This window comes from Oncorhynchus kisutch, linkage group LG4 (assembly GCF_002021735.2).
Source record: "Oncorhynchus kisutch isolate 150728-3 linkage group LG4, Okis_V2, whole genome shotgun sequence".
In the NCBI taxonomy this organism is placed as follows: domain Eukaryota; kingdom Metazoa; phylum Chordata; class Actinopteri; order Salmoniformes; family Salmonidae; genus Oncorhynchus; species Oncorhynchus kisutch.
The window spans coordinates 68,087,544-68,111,498 of record NC_034177.2 but is presented as its reverse complement, the minus strand read 5'-3'; the positions used below and the strand labels follow the sequence as shown (position 1 = coordinate 68,111,498).

At 43.3% G+C, this 23,955-nt stretch overlaps 1 protein-coding gene across 6 annotated transcripts in view; it reads right to left on the bottom strand.

Moving 5' to 3' along the window:
- The window catches only part of LOC109888965 (latent-transforming growth factor beta-binding protein 1), a 138,054-nt gene that overhangs the window by 100,314 nt on the left and 13,785 nt on the right, over window positions 1-23,955 (bottom strand). For all 6 annotated transcript variants that reach the window (XM_031823465.1, XM_031823468.1, XM_031823471.1 and 3 more), the window contains exon 4: window positions 6,308-6,441. In XM_031823465.1, the coding sequence (XP_031679325.1) occupies window positions 6,308-6,441 (134 nt within the window). The remainder of the gene's footprint in view (window positions 1-6,307; window positions 6,442-23,955) is intronic.

The following is a 23,955-nucleotide window of genomic DNA, read 5'->3' as shown; positions in this document are numbered from 1 at the left end:
TTACTTCTTGGCAACCCCCCCGCCGTTCCAAACTTCCCCCAAACCCCAGACTCCTGAGCTCAACGTTTCGTCTGCGGCTGTCAGCTGTTCACACCAGACAGAGCAGAGATGCAGGGAGCATAGCCAAAGGGAGAGAGGGCTTTTCCTCTAAACCAGAGAGCAGGCAAAACCACTGGATTAGAGGCTTTGGGCTGCCGAAAATATTTGCTATAAGGTGAAGGAAATAGGTCGATATAAAAGTGGAATTAATACGATGTAGTCAAAAGCCAAAGACTAATAGACAGCTGGTTTTAAATGTGAGCCAATTGTACCATATACATAGTAGACATAGTATTTAAAAGAGTTTAGAAAGTCTATTCTGTCAGTCATTTCCATGTAGGAATGAGTATTGCTCTGACAGAGTCTGGCATGGGAGAGCTGACGGGACGGGGGGGGCTTTAACAACCTGCTCTGCTCCTTTAAGACCCTGTAGACATATCAGGCTCAGCCTCTGGCTCCTGGTAGGGATCCACACACAAACCATCAACCTCTCCATCAAACTGCTGCTGCCTGCCGAAAGGTCCTGCATTCTTTACCTGCAGTATAATCCCCCATGTCACACCAGGGCTTTCTGAGTCTGCTACACTGCACCATCCATCGCGCCAGACTACCCAGAGTTCAGCCAGTGGCGTGTCACTTTTCAGACATCACCTCTCACTCAGTTCAGTCTCTCTGCACTCTGGCAATCGCCGTATTATGGCGGTTTCAATCCATCACCTCATCTCATCTCAAGCGTTCTGGCTTCTCCCTGGGGGCTGGGCTTCATTCGGCCATTACCTCCCAGTAGTTTGTGGCTCTTTACGCTCTGGGGATTCTGGGTGCTTATGCTACCACCACAAGCACTTTCATTCAGTGAAGGCCTGGGTATAACCACTGTCAGGGGGTATGGAGATGTATGGACAGGAGAGGCCTTGGAAACACATCACATTCCCCAGCACATAGAGATCTATAGAGGGCTCTGTGCCTGCTGTCTGACAGCTCTTCCCCTGCACTATGTTCAACACAAGCCTTAACCACTCTCACATGGCTCGGAGCACAGAGTCCCTGGCCACAGCAGTGATGAAACATGTCCTCCTTCAAACCCCCAGCAGCCCTCCCTCCATCCCTACTCTGCCTCCAAATGTGTGCAAGCGGGTCCTTCGCACGGCACGGCAGACGTCCCCAGCTCTGTGGAGCATATGGAGAGAGAAGCTGGAGGGGCGCCTTAGAGAGAACACAGACATCATTTAGCGGGGAACACACAGGGGGGCTAGAATGGAGGGATGGGGAGGGGGGTATGGAGAGAGCGAGTCCCCAAGAGAAAAGAGAGTCTTCTTTTGAGCCCCCTGGTGAACCTCTAGGAGTCCAATGTGTCCCCGTATGGGGGGGGGGGGGGGGGGGGGGGGGGGCAGCAGTCTCCGAGGCCAAGTGTAGCCTTCCAGCGCGATGGTATACAGCACAGAGCCTGGAACCTAGTTTGTCTGTCTGTGTGGTAGAGCTGAGGGACAGACGGGAAGAATGGCTTTCCCAGACACGGCACCATAGCTAGCTGCTGACAGGCTGTCTGTCGCGTGGGACAGGGCTGACAGGAAGGCTGTGGGCGATTTAGGAGCACAAACATTCTCCCCTGTCTGCTACTCAAGCAGGCAGGCAGCACACCGACACCACCGCATACTGGGCTAAAACCAACAGTGACGTCCCTACTAATTTGGAGCCGAAGGCCTGAGAGGCCATTCACTGTGACATGGGTATCTACGGGTAAGTGTTTCGCAATATGGAGAAAACCTTTTTGTGCCTTGACTCTTTTTTTTAAATGGCAGAAGACAGAAGGGGATGGGGTTCTATTGTGCCCTTGTACAGATACAGTAGAGGTCATAAAAAGGAATGCATCTTCCCTATCGTCCCTTCTCTCTTTCGGTCTTCCCTCCCTCCTCTCCGTCTCTATCTCTCTGATGTCTGGCCATATTGCTGGTGGTCTCACACTGGAGTTAAATCAACGTGGACTGGGGTTATTTGTAGCTGTGTGGCCAGGCTGGGGCTGCCTGAGGACTGCAGCCACAGGGCCCCAGAGGGGAGTGGGAGGAAAACGCAGACAGACTCACAGAGACCCACAGAGTCTGTTGTGTCTACAGACTTCTCCATTAATAGCACAGAGACTGTCTGCTCAGACAGACATGGAGCCATTCACTTTCAGGTCAGCAAGTTCATCTAACCTTATTTACCTAAGCAGACACCCACTGGGAGGTTTAACAGGAGGTTAAAATATTTACAACACAGTAGAGTATAACTTCAGATGTACAGAATATCAGATGCATGACATTAAAGTAACTGCCCAGTGTTTACATGAAATATGTCCTATAATTACTTACAATATAAGTGAAATAGTTTTCCTTCCCAAAAATGTTAATGAAGTATGCTAAAAAGCATCTTTTTGTGATGGAATGGTGTGGGCGCACGCAAACAACAACATTGTGTGGGCCTTTCCCGGTCATTAAAAAAATTAATGCAATCCCGGGTGGCGCAGTGGTTAAGGGCGCTGTACTGCAGCGCCAGCTGTGCCACCAGAGACTCTGTCCGTGGGGCGACACACAATTGGCCTAGCGTCGTCCGGGTTAGGGAGGGCTTGGACGGTAGGGATGTCCTTGTCTCATCGCGCACCAGCGACTCCTGTGGCGGGCCGGGTGCAGTGCGCGCTAAGAAACATTGCCAGGTGCACAGTGTTTCCTCCGACACATTGGTGTGGCTGGCTTCCGGGTTGGATGCGCGCTGTGTTAAGAAGCAGTGCGGCTTGGTTGGGTTGTGTATCGGAGGACGCATGACTTTCAACCTTTGTCTCTCCTGAGCCCGTACGGGAGTTGTAGCGATGAGACAAGATAGTAGCTACTAAAACAATTGGATACCACGAAATTGGGGAGAAAAAGGGGTCAAATTCAAAATAAAAATATTCATGCAAGTAGACCACTGATTGGCCAGTTCATCCTCCTCTAGACCGCTGATTGGCCAACTCATCCTCCTCAGGGAGATGGCATCATTTTCTTTGAGGAAACACTAAGCATTTTATTTAAAAAATAAAAAATGATATATACAATTTTATGGTGCGGGTTTTGAAGGGTACGAGAATAGGATGAGTCAACAACATTATTTGGGTACGAGTTAACAGAATATTTACTTTTAAAAGTGAGATTTTCACTGGACAGTTACTTTAAATACATACCATGAGAAGGGCAATCATCACGCCATGCACTATTCATGGGTCTCACTTTCAAAATGATTTAACTGTTGGGCCCCATTGTAAAGTTTTAAATGGAAGATAATGCATCCTCCATGGTGGGCCCCATTGTAAAGTGTTAAATGGAAGATAATGCATCCTCCATGGTGGGCCCCATTGTAAAGTGTTAAATGGAAGATAATGCATCCTCCATGGTGGGCCCCATTGTAAAGTGTTAAATGGAAGATAATGCATCCTCCATGGTGGGCCCCATTGTAAAGTTTTAAATGGAAGATAATGCATCCTCCATGGTGGGCCCCATTGTAAAGTGTTAAATGGAAGATAATGCATCCTCCATGGTGGGCCCCATTGTAAAGTGTTAAATGGAAGATAATGCATCCTCCATGGTGGGCCCCATAGTAAAGTGTTAAATGGAAGATAATGCATCCTCCATGGTGGGCCCCATAGTAAAGTGTTAAATGGAAGATAATGCATCCTCCATGGTGGGCCCCATTGTAAAGTTTTAAATGGAAGATAATGCATCCTCCATGGTGGGCCCCATTGTAAAGTGTTAAATGGAAAATAATGCATCCTCCATGGTGGGCCCCATTGTAAAGTGTTAAATGGAAGATAATGCATCCTCCATGGTGGGCCCCATAGTAAAGTGTAAATGGAAGATAATGCATCCTCCATGGTGGGCCCCATTGTAAAGTTTTAAATGGAAGATAATGCATCCTCCATGGTGGGCCCCATAGTAAAGTGTTAAATGGAAGATAATGCATCCTCCATGGTGGGCCCCATTGTAAAGTTTTAAATGGAAGATAATGCATCCTCCATGGTGGGCCCCATTGTAAAGTGTTAAATGGAAGATAATGCATCCTCCATGGTGGGCCCTATTGTAAAGTGTTAAATGGAAGATAATGCATCCTCCATGGTGGGCCCCATTGTAAAGTGTTAAATGGAAGATAATGCATCCTCCATGGTGGGCCCCATTGTAAAGTTTTAAATGGAAGACAATGCATCCTCCATGGTGGGCCCCATTGTAAAGTGTTAAATGGAAGATAATGCATCCTCCATGGTGGGCCCCATTGTAAAGTTTTCAATGGAAGATAATGCATCCTCCATGGTGGGCCCCATTGTAAAGTTTTAAATGGAAGATAATGCATCCTCCATGGTGGGCCCCATTGTAAAGTTTTAAATGGAAGATAATGCATCCTCCATGGTGGGCCCCATAGTAAAGTGTTAAATGGAAGATAATGCATCCTCCATGGTGAGGGCCGCGAGGCCATTCAGTAGCATTAAGAGGAGCAGATAACAGGTATTCAACAGCTCAGATGGCCTCTCACATCTGTCGCACTTGTTGTTTCAGCAATTGAGGGGGTTCTCCGTTGTGTGACAGTCTATCGTCTCGCTCTGTCATTTCATTTTCTCTCCCCACTCCCTGCCTTTATCTGAAATTGCCCTCCGAAAATGAGGCTAATAATTCATTTTAGACAGCGCCGAGCAGCAGGCAATGCTTAACTCTTTATGCCATTACCGCTGTGGCTGCAATTTGAACAATCCAATTGCTGCCCAACTTCAAGCTCTGCATTCCCTACACCCGTACAGCATTACAGTAGATGTGTCTGTGTACTGTGTATACCCATTAGGAACAATTGCTGCTTTTTATCCATTGAGTAAGATCATCTATTTAACATTCGGTGACTTATCTGACTAGAGGCAGCTGACAATGTGACAGATGTTCATGTCGAGAACCCATCGAAGGACTAAACATACCATTTCATGTTCTCTTCCTCGCCATAAGCTACGTCTCCAATTACCATCACCAATCTGGCTTCAACCAACCTGCAGCGCCGCGCCCTTGGCCCAATTAGTGACAACGATTCAAGCTCAAATGGGACAGGAGATGTGCTTGTTCAAAATTTGGAATTTCAAGTGATTACTAGAGCGCCCCCCTTGGGCCAATTTAGTAAATGGCGGTTCTCTATGGCAAGACACATTATTCACCCACATTCCGTCAAAAATCGGGCCATTGCTGTCTGAGATATCCGTAGTCCTCCCTTCCATTTTCATTGTGGGACAATAAAGAGCATATAAACTTGAATGCACCTTCCACACAGTGATTGGGATAACACCAGTGACCCAATTAGGCTGTGTTTGTTGTTATATGACTGTTGACACAGAGTACAGCAGGAACCTATTCCACAGGGGGAGAGCAGGCCACTGCACAGTGCTGGAATCGCATTGGCTCCCGTAACGTGAGAAATGGGCGCAGCCCAAACCCCATGCAGAAATAATGACAGACTGACCTAACTAAAGCGCTGCTACCGTGTCCGTTTGGCAGTGATTAATGGTCGACCCGATCAATCACCAGCCATGAAATAACAAACAGACCAGTGTAATTGGCTCAGCTGGATCTGCTGACACTAGCTGATGTCGTGCGGTTCACTCAATGAGTAGAGAAAGTAGAGAGAGACTGTCACCCTGTCACAGAACTTTCCAAACCCCGGGTTCAGTCGTCCCCCATCTGCCCCATGCCAGCAAAGCCGTGCCTGGGAGAAATGCCGTACCTGGGAGAGCTCAGAAATCTTAATACCGAGCCGATGACACTTGTATTAATAAATCTAATTCATTTGTGAAACAACATCTTTAATGTGTTTGAGGACTTTGCTTACCACCACAGAATCAATGGCTGGCAAAGTGCTGGAAAGGCCTCAGACTCACAAAATCATCACTTAGTAAATACGAGCTGATTTGACAGCAGAGGTTTGGGACAACATAGTTGTTCCCTGTGAGTTAAGATGACTGTTTTTCAGCTTCTCTTGACACATTTTTTAAATTGAACCTTTATTTAACTAGGCAAGTCAGTTAAGAACATTAAATCACCGGGTGTTTCAGATACAAATCCAAGCCTCCAAAAAGGCTTTAATTTCATGTGATGTTAATATCTGTGGGTAGAGTTGAAATAAAGCCAACTGTCAGTCCAGTAGCGAACCTTCCTAAAGTGAGAAACGTGTTCCTATGGAGCTTAGGAGGAGTTAATACAGTAAGAGGATAGGATAAAGGAGGTTGGCTACCCACCATGGATAGGGTTGTGTTCCACCGTCAGAGGAATGGGTCTGTCAGGCTGGTGTTGGACGCGAGTCTGGGAGTGTGTGGTGTGTGTGTTGTAGTACTTGGGCTTCAGGACAAACTGCTGGCTACCAGGTCGGCTTCTGGAAGGGAGAAAAAAAACACAGTCAAACACGGTAAAGAACAATTTCATTTCTGGGTTCGAGCCCAGGCTCTGTTGCAGCCGGCCGCGACCGGGAGGCCCATGGGGCGGCGCACAATTGGCCCAGCGTCGTCCGGGTTAGGGAGGGTTTGGCCGGTAGGGATATCCTTGTCTCATCGCGCACTAGCGACTTCTGTGGCGGGCCGGGCTCAGTGCACGCTGACCAGGTCGCTAGGTGTATGGTGTTTCCTCCGACACATTGGTGCGGCTGGCTTCCGGGTTGGATGTGCATTGTGTCAAGAAGCAGTGCGGCTAGGTTGGGTTGTGTTTCGGAGGACACATGTCTCTCGACCTTCGCCTCTCCTGAGTCCGTACGAGAGTTGCAGCGATGAGACAAGACAGTAACTACTACCAATTGGATACCACGAAATTGGGGAGAGAAAGCAGGGTAAACATTTTTTAATTTTTTAAATAACAATTTAATCTATGTAGTGAGTTCTGAAACGTGTACCATACAATCATAGGGTTAAATCTGCAACAGAAACAAAAGTAAAGGGTGAAATAAATATTCTGCAGAGAGCTGTACTTGATGACTATATAAACGCTTTGACATTCATGATCATTCCCAAGGCCCACACCTCCTAGGTGAAGATGATGGGGGGGGCTTAAATCACGTCGGCAGTCATCTCATATCCTCCCACTCAGAGGGACATGAGACAAAAGCACTTCCCAGAAGCCCAGAGGATGAACCTAATCTCTCCTGGTGAGACGGGTGAGGAAACCCAGACACGTCCTCAACACTGTGGGAGGGAGGGGCGAGAGGAGGGGGGTGGGAGCTGGTCCAAAACAACGAGACCGCCCTGTAGACCCCCTGACAAGGCCCAGTCAAACATGAAGAAACAACAGGGGTGTATGGAGAGCAGAGTGGGGGGTGAGTGGGCAAGACGACGAGGGTGAAGATAACATAGGATTGAAGTAGGACAAAACAATTCAAACACAGCCTCTCTACTCCTAACCACTCTGTAAAACGTCCCTCAGCTCAAATGAAATGTGACTGGTTTACACAAGAGGAAGAGAAATCTGGTAATCTGGTGCTGAGCAATATCGCCAGAGACGGCAGTAGTAAAGTTGTTTGTCCATTACAGCATAACAGTATCAAATTGTCAGCCGCCGCACTAAAACCACTCAGACTGGTCTGGGTCATGGAAACAGAGGTCAAAGGACGAAAAAGACTATTCTTTTTGTCAGGAGAAAAAAAGAGCACAACAACATGGGTGGTGTTGAGAGCCGTTTCTAACAGGTAGTAACGGGGGCGGATAAAGAGACAAAACATTGGAGACGTACTAACTTATCAGAGGTCTGAACCATCTTCATATGCCTACAGGAGACAGTGTGCTGGCCAATAAATAGCTGATCACCTAGCAGAGGCGCAGTCAAGTCCCTGTTCCCATAAAAAGCCATGTATTTAATGAACATTTCATCTCAACAACAACTAGCTAGAAGCCTTCTTCAAGCTACTGCAATAAGTACTGTGTTCACATCTAACATAAAATAAACACACCTGTGACAGACTTGTATGATGCCCTCCTGTCCCAAATTCAAGTCCTAGCAACACACAGACAGACAGACAAACAGAGACAGACAGACACATAGTGAAGTTGTCTCTCCAGGCCACCCGCGACTGTGGGCTTGAACTTGACGGTCAACCCTGATGTGACCATCTCATCTCACGTGAGTCTGTTTCCACAGCTGACTCCTCCCTTTCATCTTCATTCCTCCCTCTCACTCACACACACTGTCAAACACTGAGACTTCAAGGAATCTGAACGGATTACATCTTGTTTTAAGGGGCAGAGTGTGGTGGTGGGGGCATCAAGGGTTGAACACAGCTGCACTGACACTTGGCACGGCTTCTCATGTGCCTGCTTTCATCCCCCACCAACATGCATTCATGGAGATAGTACAGGTACATCAAAGTTGGGACCAAGATACTGAGAAACAGCTTCTAACTCCAGGCCATCAGACTGTTAAACAGTCGGCACTAGCCGTCCTCCGCCTAGTACCCTGCCCTGAACCTCAGTCACTGTTTTAGCTGGCTACCACCCGGTACTCTACCCTCCAACTTAGAGACGGCAGCCCTATGTACGTAGAGTCATTGAACACTGGTCAATTTAATAATGTGTACATACTGTTTCAAGCACTTTACATGTACAGTACCAGTCAAACGTTTGGATACACCTACTCATTGACTATTTTCTACATTGTAGAACAATAGTGAAGACATCAAAACGATGAAATAACACTTATAGAATCATGTAGTAACCATAAAGTATTCATAGTTTTGAGCATTCATAGTTTTGATGTCGTCTTCACTATTATTCTACAATGTAGAAAATAGTAAAAAATAATGAAAAACCCTTGAATGAGTAGGTGTGTCCAAACTTTTGATTGGTACTGTCTATATTGTGTTCTAGTCATTGATCATCCTATATAACTGTTTTATTTTCATGGATTATGTGTGAATAGTTTTTTTATTGCTGCACTGTTGGAGCTAAAAACACAAGGATTTTGCTGCACCTGCAAGTCTGTGTATGCGACCAATAAACTTTGATTTGATTTTGTTCTGTTATTCACTGTTTATGGGTTTCTATGTGATGGCGTTTGATTGGCTGTAATTCCAGTAGCTGACATTCCTTTATGGCCCCTTGGGGGCAGAAAATCAAACACTTTTATGCTCATACAGTACATACCTCCCTTTATATAACATAATTGTAGGCCTATATATACACACATTATGTGGTATGCTTACAACTGTGTCTATGTGGATTAGCTAGGATAAGGTTGGTTTTACATAGGAGCAAAACTAAATTGAAATGAGAGAGAGGGGGAGTATTTCACAACAGTCCTCAGTTGTCTTTCTCTTCTGTCTCTCTTTCCAAATGGCGATCTAATCTGCAGCGTTTGCCATGCTCAAATGCCTGTCTGATGTAATGTGTTTGAACAAAGGAGAAACATATTCCAGCCCCCTGGTCACATCAAAGCCCTGCTTGGAGAGCAGACTAAAAGGTGACAGTAATGCTCCCCTTTTTTAGAGGGAACATTGCCACACCAACCCTCAAACGGCACCAGTGGTGTGGTGGGAGTGTAAACGCAAGTAAACACAGTTTACCCACTTTTTCTTTGCACAACAGTTTACTCACCTTTTGCAGAAAAACACATTAAATGTATAGGGAGCACTACTTTTTCGACACAACCAGTGACAGACCCCTTGACTTTTTGCACATTTTGTTAAGTCACAGCCTTATTCTAAAATGGATTAAATATTTTTCCCACATCTATACACAATAGCCCATTATGACAAAGCGAAAACAGGTTTTTAGAAATGTTAGCCAATTTAGATTAAAAAAACTAAACAGAAATACTTAATTTACATAAGTCTTCAGGCCCTTTGCTATGAGACTCGAAATTGAGCTCAGGTGCATCCTGTTTCCATTGATCATCCTTGAGATGTTTCTACAACTTGATTGGAGTTCACCTGTGGTAAATTCAATTGATGATGATGATGATTTGGAAAGGCACACACCTGTCTATATAAGGTCCCACAGTTGACAGAGCATGTGCAAAAAACAAAAAACAGTGCAAAAACCAAGCCATGAGGTCAAAGGAACTGTCCGTAGAGCTCCGAGACAGGATTGTGTCGAGCTACACAACTGGGGAAGGGGAAAATAGAGTGCTGAGTACAAGGCAGTTAGCAAGTTTGGTAGGCTACTAATGACCATCAGCAGCATCAGAGTTTGGAGAAGCCTAATTACCGTGACTAAACGGTCACGTGGAATTTGACTGCCTTCATGACTCGTGACCGCCGGCATGGCGGTTATACGGTTGACGCAACAGGCCTAGAGAGACCTGAAAATAGCTGTCCAGTGACGCTCCCCATCCAACCTGACAGAGCTTGAGAGGATCTGCAGAGAAGAATGGGAGAAACTCCAAATACAGGTGTGCCAAGCTTGTAGCGACATACCCAAGAAGACTCGAGGCTGTAATTACCGCGAAAGGTACTTCAACAAAGTACTGTCTAAAGGGGTCTGAATAATTACGTTAATGCGATATTTCCCTGGTTTTTTTATGTATACATTTGCAAAAATGTCTAAACCTGTTTTTGCTTTGTCATTATGGGGCTTTCTTTGTAGATTGGTGAGGGGGGGGAAACATTTAATCGATTTTAGAATAAAGCTGTAACATTAACAAAGTGGAAAAAGTCAAGTGGTCTGAATACTTTCCGAATGCACTGTATGTCAAACAAAAACCAACGATTGCAAAGTTAAACAAATAATACAACTATGCACAAGGACTACTTTTTATAATTTCCACCAACATTTTTATAAAAACACATTTACATGAGCCACACATTGGAGAGTCTATCTCCACTCAGAATGGACAACCTGTATTTTATCCTCTAGTGTCTTGTTGATAGTTATAGTTTGATTTTTTAAATGTTATTTGATCTTTATGATGGCCTAGGAACAGTGGGTTAACTGCCTTGTTCAGGGGCAGAATGGCAGATTTTTACCTTGTCAGCTCAGGGATTCAATCTTGCAACCTTTCGGTTACTAGTCCAACGCTCTAACCACTCGGCTACCTGCCACCCCTGATTTCATTGGAGTTCAGAAGGAGAGAGAGGACAGACTGAGGTAAATGTGCACTTGCCAAATAATCAAAGTTGTCTGTGAGAGACATTTTACAGGTCACCAATCAACCAGATTCTGAGCCACCCAGGGCCCAGATGGGCCAAGAAAGACTTATCCCAGGGTTACCCTCAACACAGACGAAAAAACTTTACATTTATTTCTCCATCAATAAAACTCAGTGGCTTTCTTTCCCCTGATTTAAATGAGACGGGAACACATGCAGTAAGTACTGGGAGCTATGTGTTAAGCTCTTCCACATGCTCCTAGTTGGCCCATTGACTTTGGCAAAAGGTGCAGCTCTTACCCAAACCATCTCCAACATGGCAATTACCTCCACAGAAAAACAGTGAGGATTAGATTAATTCAATTGGAATTGTTTAAGAATGCAATAAAAATATTGGGTGCAGTACAAGGTCACCTTAGTCGATATCAACACATACTAAACATATTTTGATAAAGAAAATATTTAGCTTGATAAAACTGTTCTGCTTTAAAGGAGTAGTTCACTATTTTACAACTTGATGTTAAATGGTTCCTCACCTTAAAAGTAGTTGATGGGCCAAAATTAACTACAATCTACAGTTCAGCTTTTTGGATGTGATGCTTCAAAAAAATTATATCAAAATCACCTGAAAGCAATTCAAATCAACTTCATATTTGGTTTGATTTTATTAAAATGTGATTTGGCCATAAAAAATAAACATGCTCACATTCATAACATGCTCACTTCCATTGACTCTTAGCTGGTGGTGGCTAAACTTAGCTGTAGTTTATAGTGGCTCTTTAAAGAAAACTGAACTGGGCCAGGAGGAAACTGATCACAGTTTCTTCTGGCCCACAGGCTACTTTCAAGGGGAGGAACCATCTAACATCAAGTTGTAAAATAGTGTACTACTCCTTTAACAGTAAACCTAGTCAGCAGCTGTGAACTGATAGTCCCACCTATTCTCAAAAGATGGTCCATGGTTTCCGCATTGGTTGCTCTTTTTAAGGGACACATCAACTATATGGACGATTTAGACCTACAGCATACCACCCACCAATTCTCCTTCCTGCTCTACCCCAGGTGGAAAGATTCTGTTTCATCATTCCTAATTGACAATACCATAACTCACTTAGGCCAGCTAGCCAAGCTTCAGTTGGACTGAAATAGAAGAAAAACAATAGTGAAAACATAAAACAAAAACAGTCAAGGTTGTCCGTGTACGAGACCATGAATAAAATCCATCCTTACTGTAGAGAAAGTAATGATGGGCTACTGTTCTTGTAAAGATCCCGCTCACTAACTTCACCAACCCCAAGGAGCATGGAGGAGATTCTTGGCCTTCAGACAATATCAAAAACATTGGGGTGTTGAAAACCTGATACAAATCACAGTTTCAAACAATTTGCAGGACAAATTATTTCCCTGTAGGGAGAGGGACTGATGGTAATGTGGTTTTCCTGCACATGAAGACTTGAGGAGTGAGGAATGCTGGTATGGAACGAGTGCTGAGGCCAGTTGGCAGAACATGAGCGTCTCGCAGACAACATCCATCAAAGCAGAGATTTGTCATGTTATCCCCTGATTGAGGGGACTGCTGGTCTCAGCTACACTCTCTCTCGACTGTGATTGGTGAGGTGATACCTGTGTTTCCCCCTTACTCTACACTGCCTACCACAATACCACTGAGGCTGTTTTGAGGACTGACAGGAGTCTGGAGACAGACAGGCCAACCCACCCAAATGGAGGCTCACTTCTCATACAATTTGCTACAGCTCCAGCTTAAAAAAGGACACTGGGTTGTATTTCAAGACAAAGTTAGGGAACCTAAAGAGTTCAGCACCTGTGCAGGACTGCTTCAAGACATCTCCCCTCATAAAAATTATCAATGAAGACAACATATGCAGAAACATTGTGTTTGGGGCTGTAAGGATTCAAATACACAGGGGAAAACCATAATTTTGCATACCTTAAGTTTGGAAATAATAACCTGGTAAAATAATAACCTGGTAAAAACCATTAATTACTTCTAACTTAGAAACAGTATCCAGCAAGTCTGTAAAAACAATTTAAACTACCTACCAAATAATTAGTCATGTGACAATGCCATTTTACTGTTGGCACGGTACGCAGGTAGCTTAGCGGTTAGAGCTTTGGGCCAGTAAATGAAAGGTCGCTGGTTCAAATACACGAGCCGACTAGGTGATGAAAACTGTTGATGTGCAAGGCACTTAACCCTAATTTGCTCCAGAGGCGCCATATTACAACTATAGCTGACCCTGTAAAACAATACATTTCACTGCACCTATCCAGGGTGTATGTCACAATAAATACGTAAAAAATATATATTCTCAGCAATAACTCTAACAAACAACATTGAATAGATGGGACTAGAGAGCCATTAAAGACTGACTCCAGTGATTTTTGAACTGGTTGTACCTGTTTGCCACCACATGAGTCACTTATTGACATTTTGGTGTCCTTATCTTACTCTCTGGGAAGCTGTCATTACAGAAACTGAAAGAAGTCCTCCGGCGATTAAAAAAAATCTTCCCAACAAGAAGATGATTGGAATGGCTGGGAAAGTTGTCGGACCTAAAAAAGTCCACGCGTAGACGAATCCTTCAACTCTAACGTTAGTGAAGGATCTGATAGTACATTGGGGTGAAACCATCACAGATGCTGAGAACGGAAAGAAAGGTACGATAGCTCACCCTTGCTGTTGTGATGAGTAATATGTTTGCCTTGGTGTAAATGTTTTGCCCTGGTCATCTAAAAACTTGTGGATATTTAGTTTGCCAGCTAGTTTTACAGCTGAATGCAGTCTTTCAGTTGGTTATACCTTGGCTTGCTGTAGTTGCCTTTGCCCGCTAATAAAAGCCAATTATGTAAATAAGGCATGACAATCCAAGTTCTAAAGCAATGGGACTCCCTAAATCGTTCTCAGATTATTACCAATCCCACAAGGCACGACTCCAAACACCCAGAAAAGGCTACTGTCCTCAATGTTATCCTCACAAATAATAGTATTTTCTGTAATGACCTTAGTGATCACTGTTTAACAGCTTGTGTTCATAATGGCTGCTCAGTGAAACGACCGGTCCTGATTTGTCATAGACGCTTGCTAAAAAACTTTAATGAGCAAGCCTTCCTTCACGACATGACCTCTGTAAATTGGTATAGAATCAGCTTGATCCCCTCTGTTGAAGACGCTTGGACCTTCTTTTTTGATATTTTCAGTGATATTCTTAACAAACACACCCCCATAAAGAAAATTAGAATAAAAAACAGGTTCAGCCCCTGGTTCGACCGTGACTTTGCAGAGTTACTCCACCTCAATAATTGCATTTGGCGAAAGGCTCGGCACACGCATACTCAGGCTGACTGGCTCTCATTCTGGCAAATGAGAAATAAGTGCACTCAGGCTATCCGGAAGGCCAAAGTTAGTTACTTGAAGGAGCGGTCTCTCTCTGTGGGTCTAACCACAAGAAGTTCTGGAAAACGGTTAAAGACCTGGAGAATAAACCTTCCTCCTCACAGCTGCCCGTGTCCCTTAAAGTTGATGTGGTTGTTACTGACAAGAAACACATGGCTGAGCTTTTTAATCACCACTTCATTAAGTCAGGATTCCTATTTGACTCAGCCATGCCTCCTTGCCAGTCCAACATTTCCTCATCTCCCACCCCTTCTAATGCGACTAGGCCAAATGTTCATCCCTCTTTTTCCTCTGCCCCACTACAAAGTTTCTTCCTGCAGGCGGTCACGGAGTCCGAGGTGCTAAAGGAGCTCCTTAAACTTGACCCCAAAAAACATCTGGTTCAGATGGTTTAGACCCTTTCTTCTTTAAGGTTGCTGCCCCTATAATCGCCAAGCCCATCTCTGACCTTTTTAACCTGTCGGTACGTCCTTTATTTAAAGGGGGAAGATCAAGCTGATCCTAACTGTTAAAGGCTTATTTCTATTTTGCCAAGTTTATCAAAAGTGTTGGGAAAACGTTTCAATAATCAACTGACTGGTTTTCTTGATGTCTATAGTATTCTCTTTGGTTTCTGCTTAAGTTATGGATGTATTACTACAACCTTAAAGCTCCTCAATGATGTCACCATTGCCCTTTATTCTAAGCAATGTTGTGCTGCTATTTTTATTGACTTGGCCAAAGATTTTGATATGGTAGACCATTCCATTCTTGTGGGCCGGCTAAGGAGTATTGGTGTCTCTGAGGGGTCTTTGGCCTGGTTTGCTAACTACCTCTCTCAGATAGTGCAGTGTTTAAAGAACATCTCCTGTCACCAAGGTTATACCCCAAGGCTCGATCCTAGGCCCCACGCTCTTCTCAATTTACATCAACAACATAGATCAGGCAATAGGAAGCTCTCTCATCCATTTATATGCAGATGATAGTCTTATACTCAGCTGGCCCCGCCCTGTTTTTGTTGTTAAATGCTCTACAACAAAGCTTTCTTGGTGTCCAACAAGCTCTCTGCCCTTAACCTTGTTCTGAACACCTCCAAAACAATGGTCATGTGGTTTAGTAAGAAGAATGCCCCTCTCCCTACAGGTGAGGGTTTAGAGCTTGGGAGTACTTGGGAGTATGACTAGACGGTACACTGTCCTTCTCTCAGAACATATCAAAGCTGCAGGCTAAAGTTAAATCTAGACTTGGTTTCTTCTATCGTAATCGCTCCTCTTTCACCCCAGCTGCCAAACTAACCCTGATTCAGATCCTAACCATGCTAGATTACGGAAACATAATTTATAGATCGGCAGGTAAGGGTGCTCTCGAGCGACTAGATGTTCTTTATCATTCGGCCATCAGATTTGCCACCAATGCTCCTTATAGGACACATCGCTGTACTCTATTCTCCTCTGTAATCTGGTCATCTCTGTTTACTCATCGCAAGACCCACTGGTTGATCTACTCCCCCTTATCTGAGATATCTACTGCAGCCCTCATCCTCCACATACAACACCCATTCTAACAGTCACATTCTGTTAAAGGTCCCCAAAGCACACATCCCTGGTCTTTTCAGTCTTTTCAGTTTGTTGCAACTAGCGACTGGAACGAGGTGCAACAAACACTCAAACTGGACAGTTAAATCTCAATCTCTTAATTCGAAGACTCAATCAAGGACACTCTTACTGACGGTTGTGACTGCTTTGCGTGATGTATTGTTGTCTCCTTGCCCTTTGTGCTGATGTCTATACCCAATCATTTTGTGCTGCTGCCATGTTGTGTTGCTACCATGTTGTTGTCATGTTGTGTTGCTACCATGCTGTGTTGTCATGTGTTGCTGCCATGCTATGTTGTTGTCTTAGGTCTCTCTTTATGTAGTGTTGTGTTGTTGCTCTTGTCGTGATGTGTGTTTCGTCCTATATTTTGATTTAATTTTTAATCCCAGACACCTGTCCACGCAGGAGGCCTTTTGCCTTTTGGTAGGCCATCATTATAAATAAGAATTTGTTCTTAACTAACTTGCCTAGTTAAATAAAGGTTAAATAAAAAAATTTAAAGATAATTGGTATGCGTTTGCAAAATTCCTGCATGATTGCAGACCATCCTTATGTGACAATGCAAAATGACATTGTCTCGCAAATGGGCTAGCAAGCTAGGTAGCTAGCTATACACACACAACGACCTGCAAGGTTTGTCTGGCATGTACTAAATACAAGACCTATTGTCAAAAGATTATGCTAACTAACCCCATTTACCTGTAGTGTCATGATGCCTGATCACATGTGTAGTAGACCTGCACCTACTACAAAACAATTATAAAAAATCTTTGGCTTCATGTAGTCATTTGCTTTGGTTTCCTTTGCACTTGGCTACTAAGTATACAATCTATGAACTCTGGTCTCCTGCAGTTATTCCGTTCCTGACCTGTGTGCTCCCCCACCTGTAGCCTTGATAAACCCACCGTAGGCACCTTACTCATTGTGCGTGTCAGCAGCCACAGCATTCAGTGGTGGATCCTTTGTCAAATTCAATAAAGCATATATTTACTCACTTACCAGTATTCAACTTGGTGTTTATGCAAATGAGATTGCATTGGTTTCTGATGGCCTACCCTTTTCCAGTTCCTCTCGGGGCTGCAAGTGAAGACTATATGCACACTACGACCATTTCAGTGAACTGCTAAATCTTACCATCTATTGGTAGTTGAAGACTGACTAGAGGGCCCTCATTCAGCTGGCTTCAAAGCAAGCTTCTATGACACTTGATGGGGACATGAGAGCTGACACACCAGGTAGACACCACATGTACCACACTACTATAAAGTGTGCATTCATAAAGTATTCACACCCCTTGACCTTTTCCACATTTACTTGTGTTACAGCCTAAACTTAAAATGGATTAAATGGAGATGTTTTGTCACTTGCCTACACACAATACCCCATAATATCAAAGTGGAATTATGTTTTTTTGAATAAAAAAAATAATAATAAAAAAAAATGAAAAGCTGAAATGTCTTGAGTGAATAAGTATTCAATCCGTTTGTTATGGCAAGCCTAAATAAGTTCAGGAGTAAAAATGTGCTTAACAAGTCACATAAATTGCATGGACCCACTCTGTGGGCAATAATAGTGTTTCACATATTTTTTCATGACTACCTCATCTCTGTACCGCACACATACAATTATCTGTAAGGTCCCTCAGTCGAGCAGTGAATTTCAAACACAGATCCAACCACAAAGACCAGGGAGGTTTTCTAATGCCTCGCAAAGGGCGGCACATATTGGTAGATTGGTAAAACAAAAAAGAAAAGCAGAAATGTAATATCCCTTTGAGTTATTAATTACACTTTGGATGGTGTATCAATACACCCAGTCACTACAAAGATACAGGCGTCCTTCCTAACTCAGTCGTCGGAGGGGAAGGAAACTGCTCAGGGATTTCACTGTGATAGGAGAAAACTGAGGATGGATGGATGTACAATATTGTAGTTACTCCAAAATACTAACCTAACTAACAGAGTGAAAATAAGGAAGCCTGTACAGAATATAAATATTCCAAAACATGCATCCTGTTTGCAACAAGGCACTAAAGTAATACTTTAGTATTCACTTTTGTCCTGAATACAAATTGTTATGTGGGGGGCAAATCCAATACAACACATTACCACTCTCCATATTTTCAAGCATAGTTGTGGCTGTGTCATGTAATAGGTATGCTTGTATTCGTTAAGGACTGTGGAGTTTTTCCAGATACAAAATAAATGGAATGGAGCTAAGCACAGGCAAAATCCTAGAGGACAACATGGTTCAGTTTGCTTTTCACCAGACACTGGGAGATGAATTCACCTTTAAGCAAGACAATAACCTACAACACAAGGCCAAATCTACACTGGAGTTGCTAATCAAGAAGACAGTGAATGGCCGAGTTACAGTTTTGACGTAAATCTACTTAAAAATCTATGGCAAGACCTGAAAATGGTTGTTTAGCAATGATCAACAACCAATAGGACGAATTTTGAAAATAATAATTGGCAAATGTTACACAATCCAGGTGTGCAAAGCTCTCAGAGATTTACCCAGAAATACTCACAGCTGTAATTGCTGCCAAAGGAGCTTCTACAAAGCATTGACTTAGGGGTGTGAATACTTACAATATATACATGAGATATTTCTGTATTTCATTTTCAGTACAAAAAATGTACTTTGGCATTATGTGGTATGGGTAGATGGGTTAGAAAAAATATTTAATACATTTTTGAATTTAGGCTGTGACACAAAATGGTATCAAATAGGCTGTGACACAAAATGGTATCAAATAGGCTGTGACACAAAAGTGGTATCAAATACTTTCTGAAGGCACTGTATGACAAGGTCTTCATGATTTGCCCTTGTAGAGTAAACTCAGTGAACCATATCACCCCGACAGGTCACTGTGCAAAATATGGAAGCTATACATCAATGGGCTTTACAACTGGAAAAGTACTGGGCCTCTGACTTGTTCATGTGAAATAATGATTTTATTATCTATATTCTAAAGCTGTAGATATACAGCTTCGTAGTAGTTTCATAACCATCTCTCCTCTAGAGCAATGAAGTTGGTAACAGCATACACATGGAGAAGGAAGGACTGTTCAGAAGTCTGAATTTCCTGGAGGGGGAGAATGTGAAAATAGACGCCATTGTCACCGACAGACACCCTTCGATCCAGAAATACCTGCAAGAGGTCCATTACTATGACTCTTGGCATACAACAAAAGGTGTGTACATGAAAGGAATTGTAATTCGTAAGTGAACATCATCAAGTAACAATAGCCTGCTAACAGGTGACGTGAATTTCATGTTTAGGGATGATTAGGTCAGGGCATCGAAAGAACAAAGAGCATTCATATTCTCTAAACTGAAGCAGAAGCACCCCCAGTGAGGTGGCCCTCCTGTCTATCCCATTCTGTCCCCCGATGTCGTGGTAACTGCAGCCTGTTGAGTTGCTATTGAGCTTTAAGTGGTACTTCAGTCTTCCATTCACCTCATTTAACACCTGATTTACTTAACATCTCAATAGGTGGTCCAAGTCATTACATAACGCAAGTGAGGGGGATGGCCCTCCTCTTTTGTTCTCTGTTGCTCCTCTTTGTCCCTCAAGCAAGGGGGAGGGAAGTTGACATAGATTCCCATCAGACTAACTCCTTGAATGCCCTAACTCCTTGAAGTTTGCAGTTGCCCCCAATTTTTTTTTTTACCCTTTAGTGTATGTACTTTACTGTTTATACTTGGGATATCGCTTTTCAACAGTAAACGTTTTTAAAAATCATTAGAGGAAGTCTTTCAGTTAATGACAGCTTCCCAGAGAGTAAGATAAGGACACCACCATGTCAACAGGTGACTCGTGTTGGCAAACAGAGGTACAACCAATCACGGTCAGTCAAGAGAGGTGAACCGTAATCGCTCAAATTGATGAAATCAAATCAAATTTGATGTTATTGCGGGTGTAGCAAAATGCTTGTGTTCCTAGCTCCAACAGTGTGGTGATATGTAACAATACACACACATCTAAAAGTAAAAGATTGGTATTAAGAAATATATACATATTAGGATGAGCAATGTCGGAGTCCGGAGTGAGTATGTATGTATGTGTGTATATATATATAAATATGGTGGGATGTATAGACATTATGGACAGTATGTGAATAGAATATGTTGTTTTTACTATACGTATCTGTAGAATACGTAGGATAGAATAGTATACAGTGGGGCAAAAAAGTATTTAGTCAGCCACCAATTGTGCAAGTTCTCCCACTTAAAAAGATGAGAGAGGCCTGTAATTTTCATTATAGGTACACTTCAACTATGACAGACAAAATGAGAAAAAAATCCAGAAAATCACATTGTAGGATTTTTAATGAATATATTTGCAAATTATGGTGGAAAATAAGTATTTGGTCAATAACAAAAGTTTATCTCAATAGTCTTCACAAGGTTTTCACACACTGTTGCTGGTATTTTGGCCCATTCCTCCATGCAGATCTCCTCTAGAGCAGTGATGTTCTGGGGCTGTTGCTGGGCAACACGGACATTCAACTCCCTCCAAAGATTTTCTATGGGGTTGAGATCTGGAGACTGGCTAGGCCACTCCAGGACCTTGAAATGCTTCCTACAAAGCCACTCCTTCGTTGCCCGGGCGGTGTGTTTGGGATCATTGTCATGCTGAAAGACCCAGCCACGTTTCATCTTCAATGCCCTTGCTGATGGAAGGAGGTTTTCACATCTCACGATACATGGCCCCATTCATTCTTTCCTTTACACGGATCAGTTGTCCTGGTCCCTTTGCAGAAAAACAGCCCCAAAGCATGATGTTTCCACCCCCATGCTTCACAGTAGCTATGATGTTCTTTGGATGCAACTCAGCATTCTTTGTCCTCCAAACACAACGAGTTTTTACCAAAAAGTTATATTTTGGTTTCATCTGACCATATGACATTCTCCCAATCTTCTTCTGGATCATCCAAATGCTCTCTAGCAAACTTCAGACGGGCCTGGACCTGTACTGGCTTAAGCAGGGGGACACGTCTGGCACTGCAGGATTTCAGTCCCTGGCGGCGTAGTGTGTTACTGATGGTAGGCTTTGTTACTTTGGTCCCAGCTCTCTGCAGGTCATTCACTAGGTCCCCCCGTGTGGTTCTGGGATTTTTGCTCACCGTTCTTGTGATCATCTTGACCCCACAGGGTGAGATCTTGCATGGAGCCCCAGATCGAGGGAGATTATCAGTGGTCTTGTATGTCTTCCATTTCCTAATAATTGCTCCCACAGTTGATTTCTTCAAAGCTTACCTATTGCAGATTCAGTCTTCCCAGCCTGGTGGAGGTCTACAATTTTGTTTCTGGTGTCCTTTGACAGCTCTTTGGTCTTGGCCATAGTGGAGTTTGGAGTGTGACTGTTTGAGGTTGTGGAGAGGTGTCTTTTATACTGATAACAAGTTCAAACAGGTGCCATTAATACAGGTAACGAGTGGAGGACAGAGGAGCCTCTTAAAGAAGAAGTTACAGGTCTGTGAGAGCCAGAAATCTTGCTTGTTTGTAGGTGACCAAATACTTATTTTCCACCATAATTTGCAAATAAATTCATAAAAAATCCTACAATCTGATTTTCTGGAATTTTTTTCTCATTTTGTCTGTCATAGTTGAAGTGTACCTATGATGAAAATTACAGGCTCTCTCGTCTTTTTAAGTGGGAGAACTTGCACAATTGGTGGCTGACTAAATACTTTTTTGCCCCACTGTATATACAGCAATCGTAGAATAGGATGGTATTGACTAGAATACAGTATATACATATGAAATGAATAAAACAGTAAGTTAACATTATTGCAGTTACCAGTGTTCCATTATTAAAGTGATCAGATTAGGACGTTCAACAATGACGGTTCGTCCACCTCTGGTGGAGTCATTTTTGACTGGATTGTTTTTAAGTGATTTTGTTCCAGCCAAAGTGTGCGTCAGAGGGCTGCTGCAGTTTAAAAATAAAATGACTGAGAGTCCCCATCCCTCTGGGCTCAGTGCCAGCAGGTAAAAAGTGGGCTACAGTGAAATGGCTCACTGTGAGGTCTGAATTTAACGCCTCATTAAATACCACAATAAAGGGACTGCAACATCGCTCAGCAGCCCCAGACACACAGGGGGAATTATTCATTGTAGCAGTCAAATTCAAAAATGGGGTTTGGAGCATAGATACAATAGACGGCATAGGCGCCGATCCAAATAGCTTTTCTACTGACTCAAGTTTTTTTCCTTTGGTGAGACTTTGAGGTTGCATGCATTGTACCTCTAGCCAGCATGGGCCTCACGTCGCTTTGCGTTGAAGTGTGGTGAAAATAGGCAGTAAATCTAATAGAGCCGGCTCTTCTGGCAAGTGTGGAGGTAAAAATAAAAGTACATCTGAATAGATCTATCTATACTCCTCTGTTTGGCCAGCTGCTAGCTTAGGAAATGACTGGCAATTCCCGTCTAATATTTAAACCAAACGGGATATGATTGCCCAAGGACTGGTTAGAGGCATATTTCACATAATTTATCTTTCCAAATAGGTCAGTAATATACAGCGGGTCCTTCTACTGAGTGTGTATTTGCCAGAGCTTGCCTGCAGTCACATGGGGCATGTACTCTGAATTCTGATCATGCAGTAAGACATTATTAAAGATAAGCAGTTTATCGCAGGGATGGAAACGTACTCTGAGAGATAGCAGAGAGATTGTTCAAATGAATCTAGAGGACTATCCGGTGTTAACGATGCACAAAATAATGACTAATTATAATTTCTCTCTTTACAAACAGATCAATTCAATGCTAAATGAAAGGAACCTGCCACTGCGTAAGTCATCTGAAATAGCTTTACAATTGTCAATGGCTCCACACAAACTGAGAAAATACCCAGAATGCACTTTATATCAGGAAAAGAAGATATCTGAGGTAGCAATGACTTCTTGAAAATTCTTTGAAATGGGGGAATGCAAATGAAAATGTATTTCGGTCTAGATTCAAATCGACTATAAAATCCCATAATAATCTCTTACGTCAATCTTGACCACAGAAACCTGGCAGGGCACAAGCAGCTAATCTGCATTTTAAATTGAGGGGAAATTAAATGAGAGGCTATTTTCATGACTGATACATTTCAAAGGCCAGAGAGAAGGCCTGGCCTCTCCAAGAATAATCATTGTTTAAGGAACTCCAGGAGAGATTACCAGGCTTTCAACAATCATGCGCTGGGAAATCTAGGAGGGAACAATCTGTCACATGGGCAGTCTCTTTCCTCTTAAAGTAGGAAGCCATGGCTAGGGAGAAGGAAAAAGCATTCCACTACCGCAACCCAATGGCTGCCTATGAGAGGGCGATTTCACATGGAACTGGGAATGCATACCACTGGGACTGGAGGGGGAATCCCATGGTTGTGACTAGATGGAGTACGGCTATGGCCGGAAGTGAATTTTCCTAATTTTCCTAACCTAATTTTCCTAATGAAAAAGACACTTCCGGTCGTAGCTGTGTACCACCTAGTCAAAACCGAGTCCCACCCATGATGATAAAAAATGAAACCAGGCCAAAGTTCACCCTGCCTAAGATGGTGAACTTTGAGGGTGAATATTTATACTGGGAGTATAATGAGGGCCAGGTCACAGGAAGAGCATGTTTCTGTTGATGTTCTGTCCGGGAGCTCAGTGGAGGATTCATGTGGGGTTGAAGGTTGAAAGTAAAGGGCAATGCTCTTCCTGTCTGATTGACAGTCCATGTGCTGGGATCTCAGGCCTCACCGGGCCCCAGCCAGGCCACAGTGCATGGGAACAGAGAGAGGGCCGCAGGGTGAGGTGAGAGACAGGAGGAACAGTCACTCTGCACACAG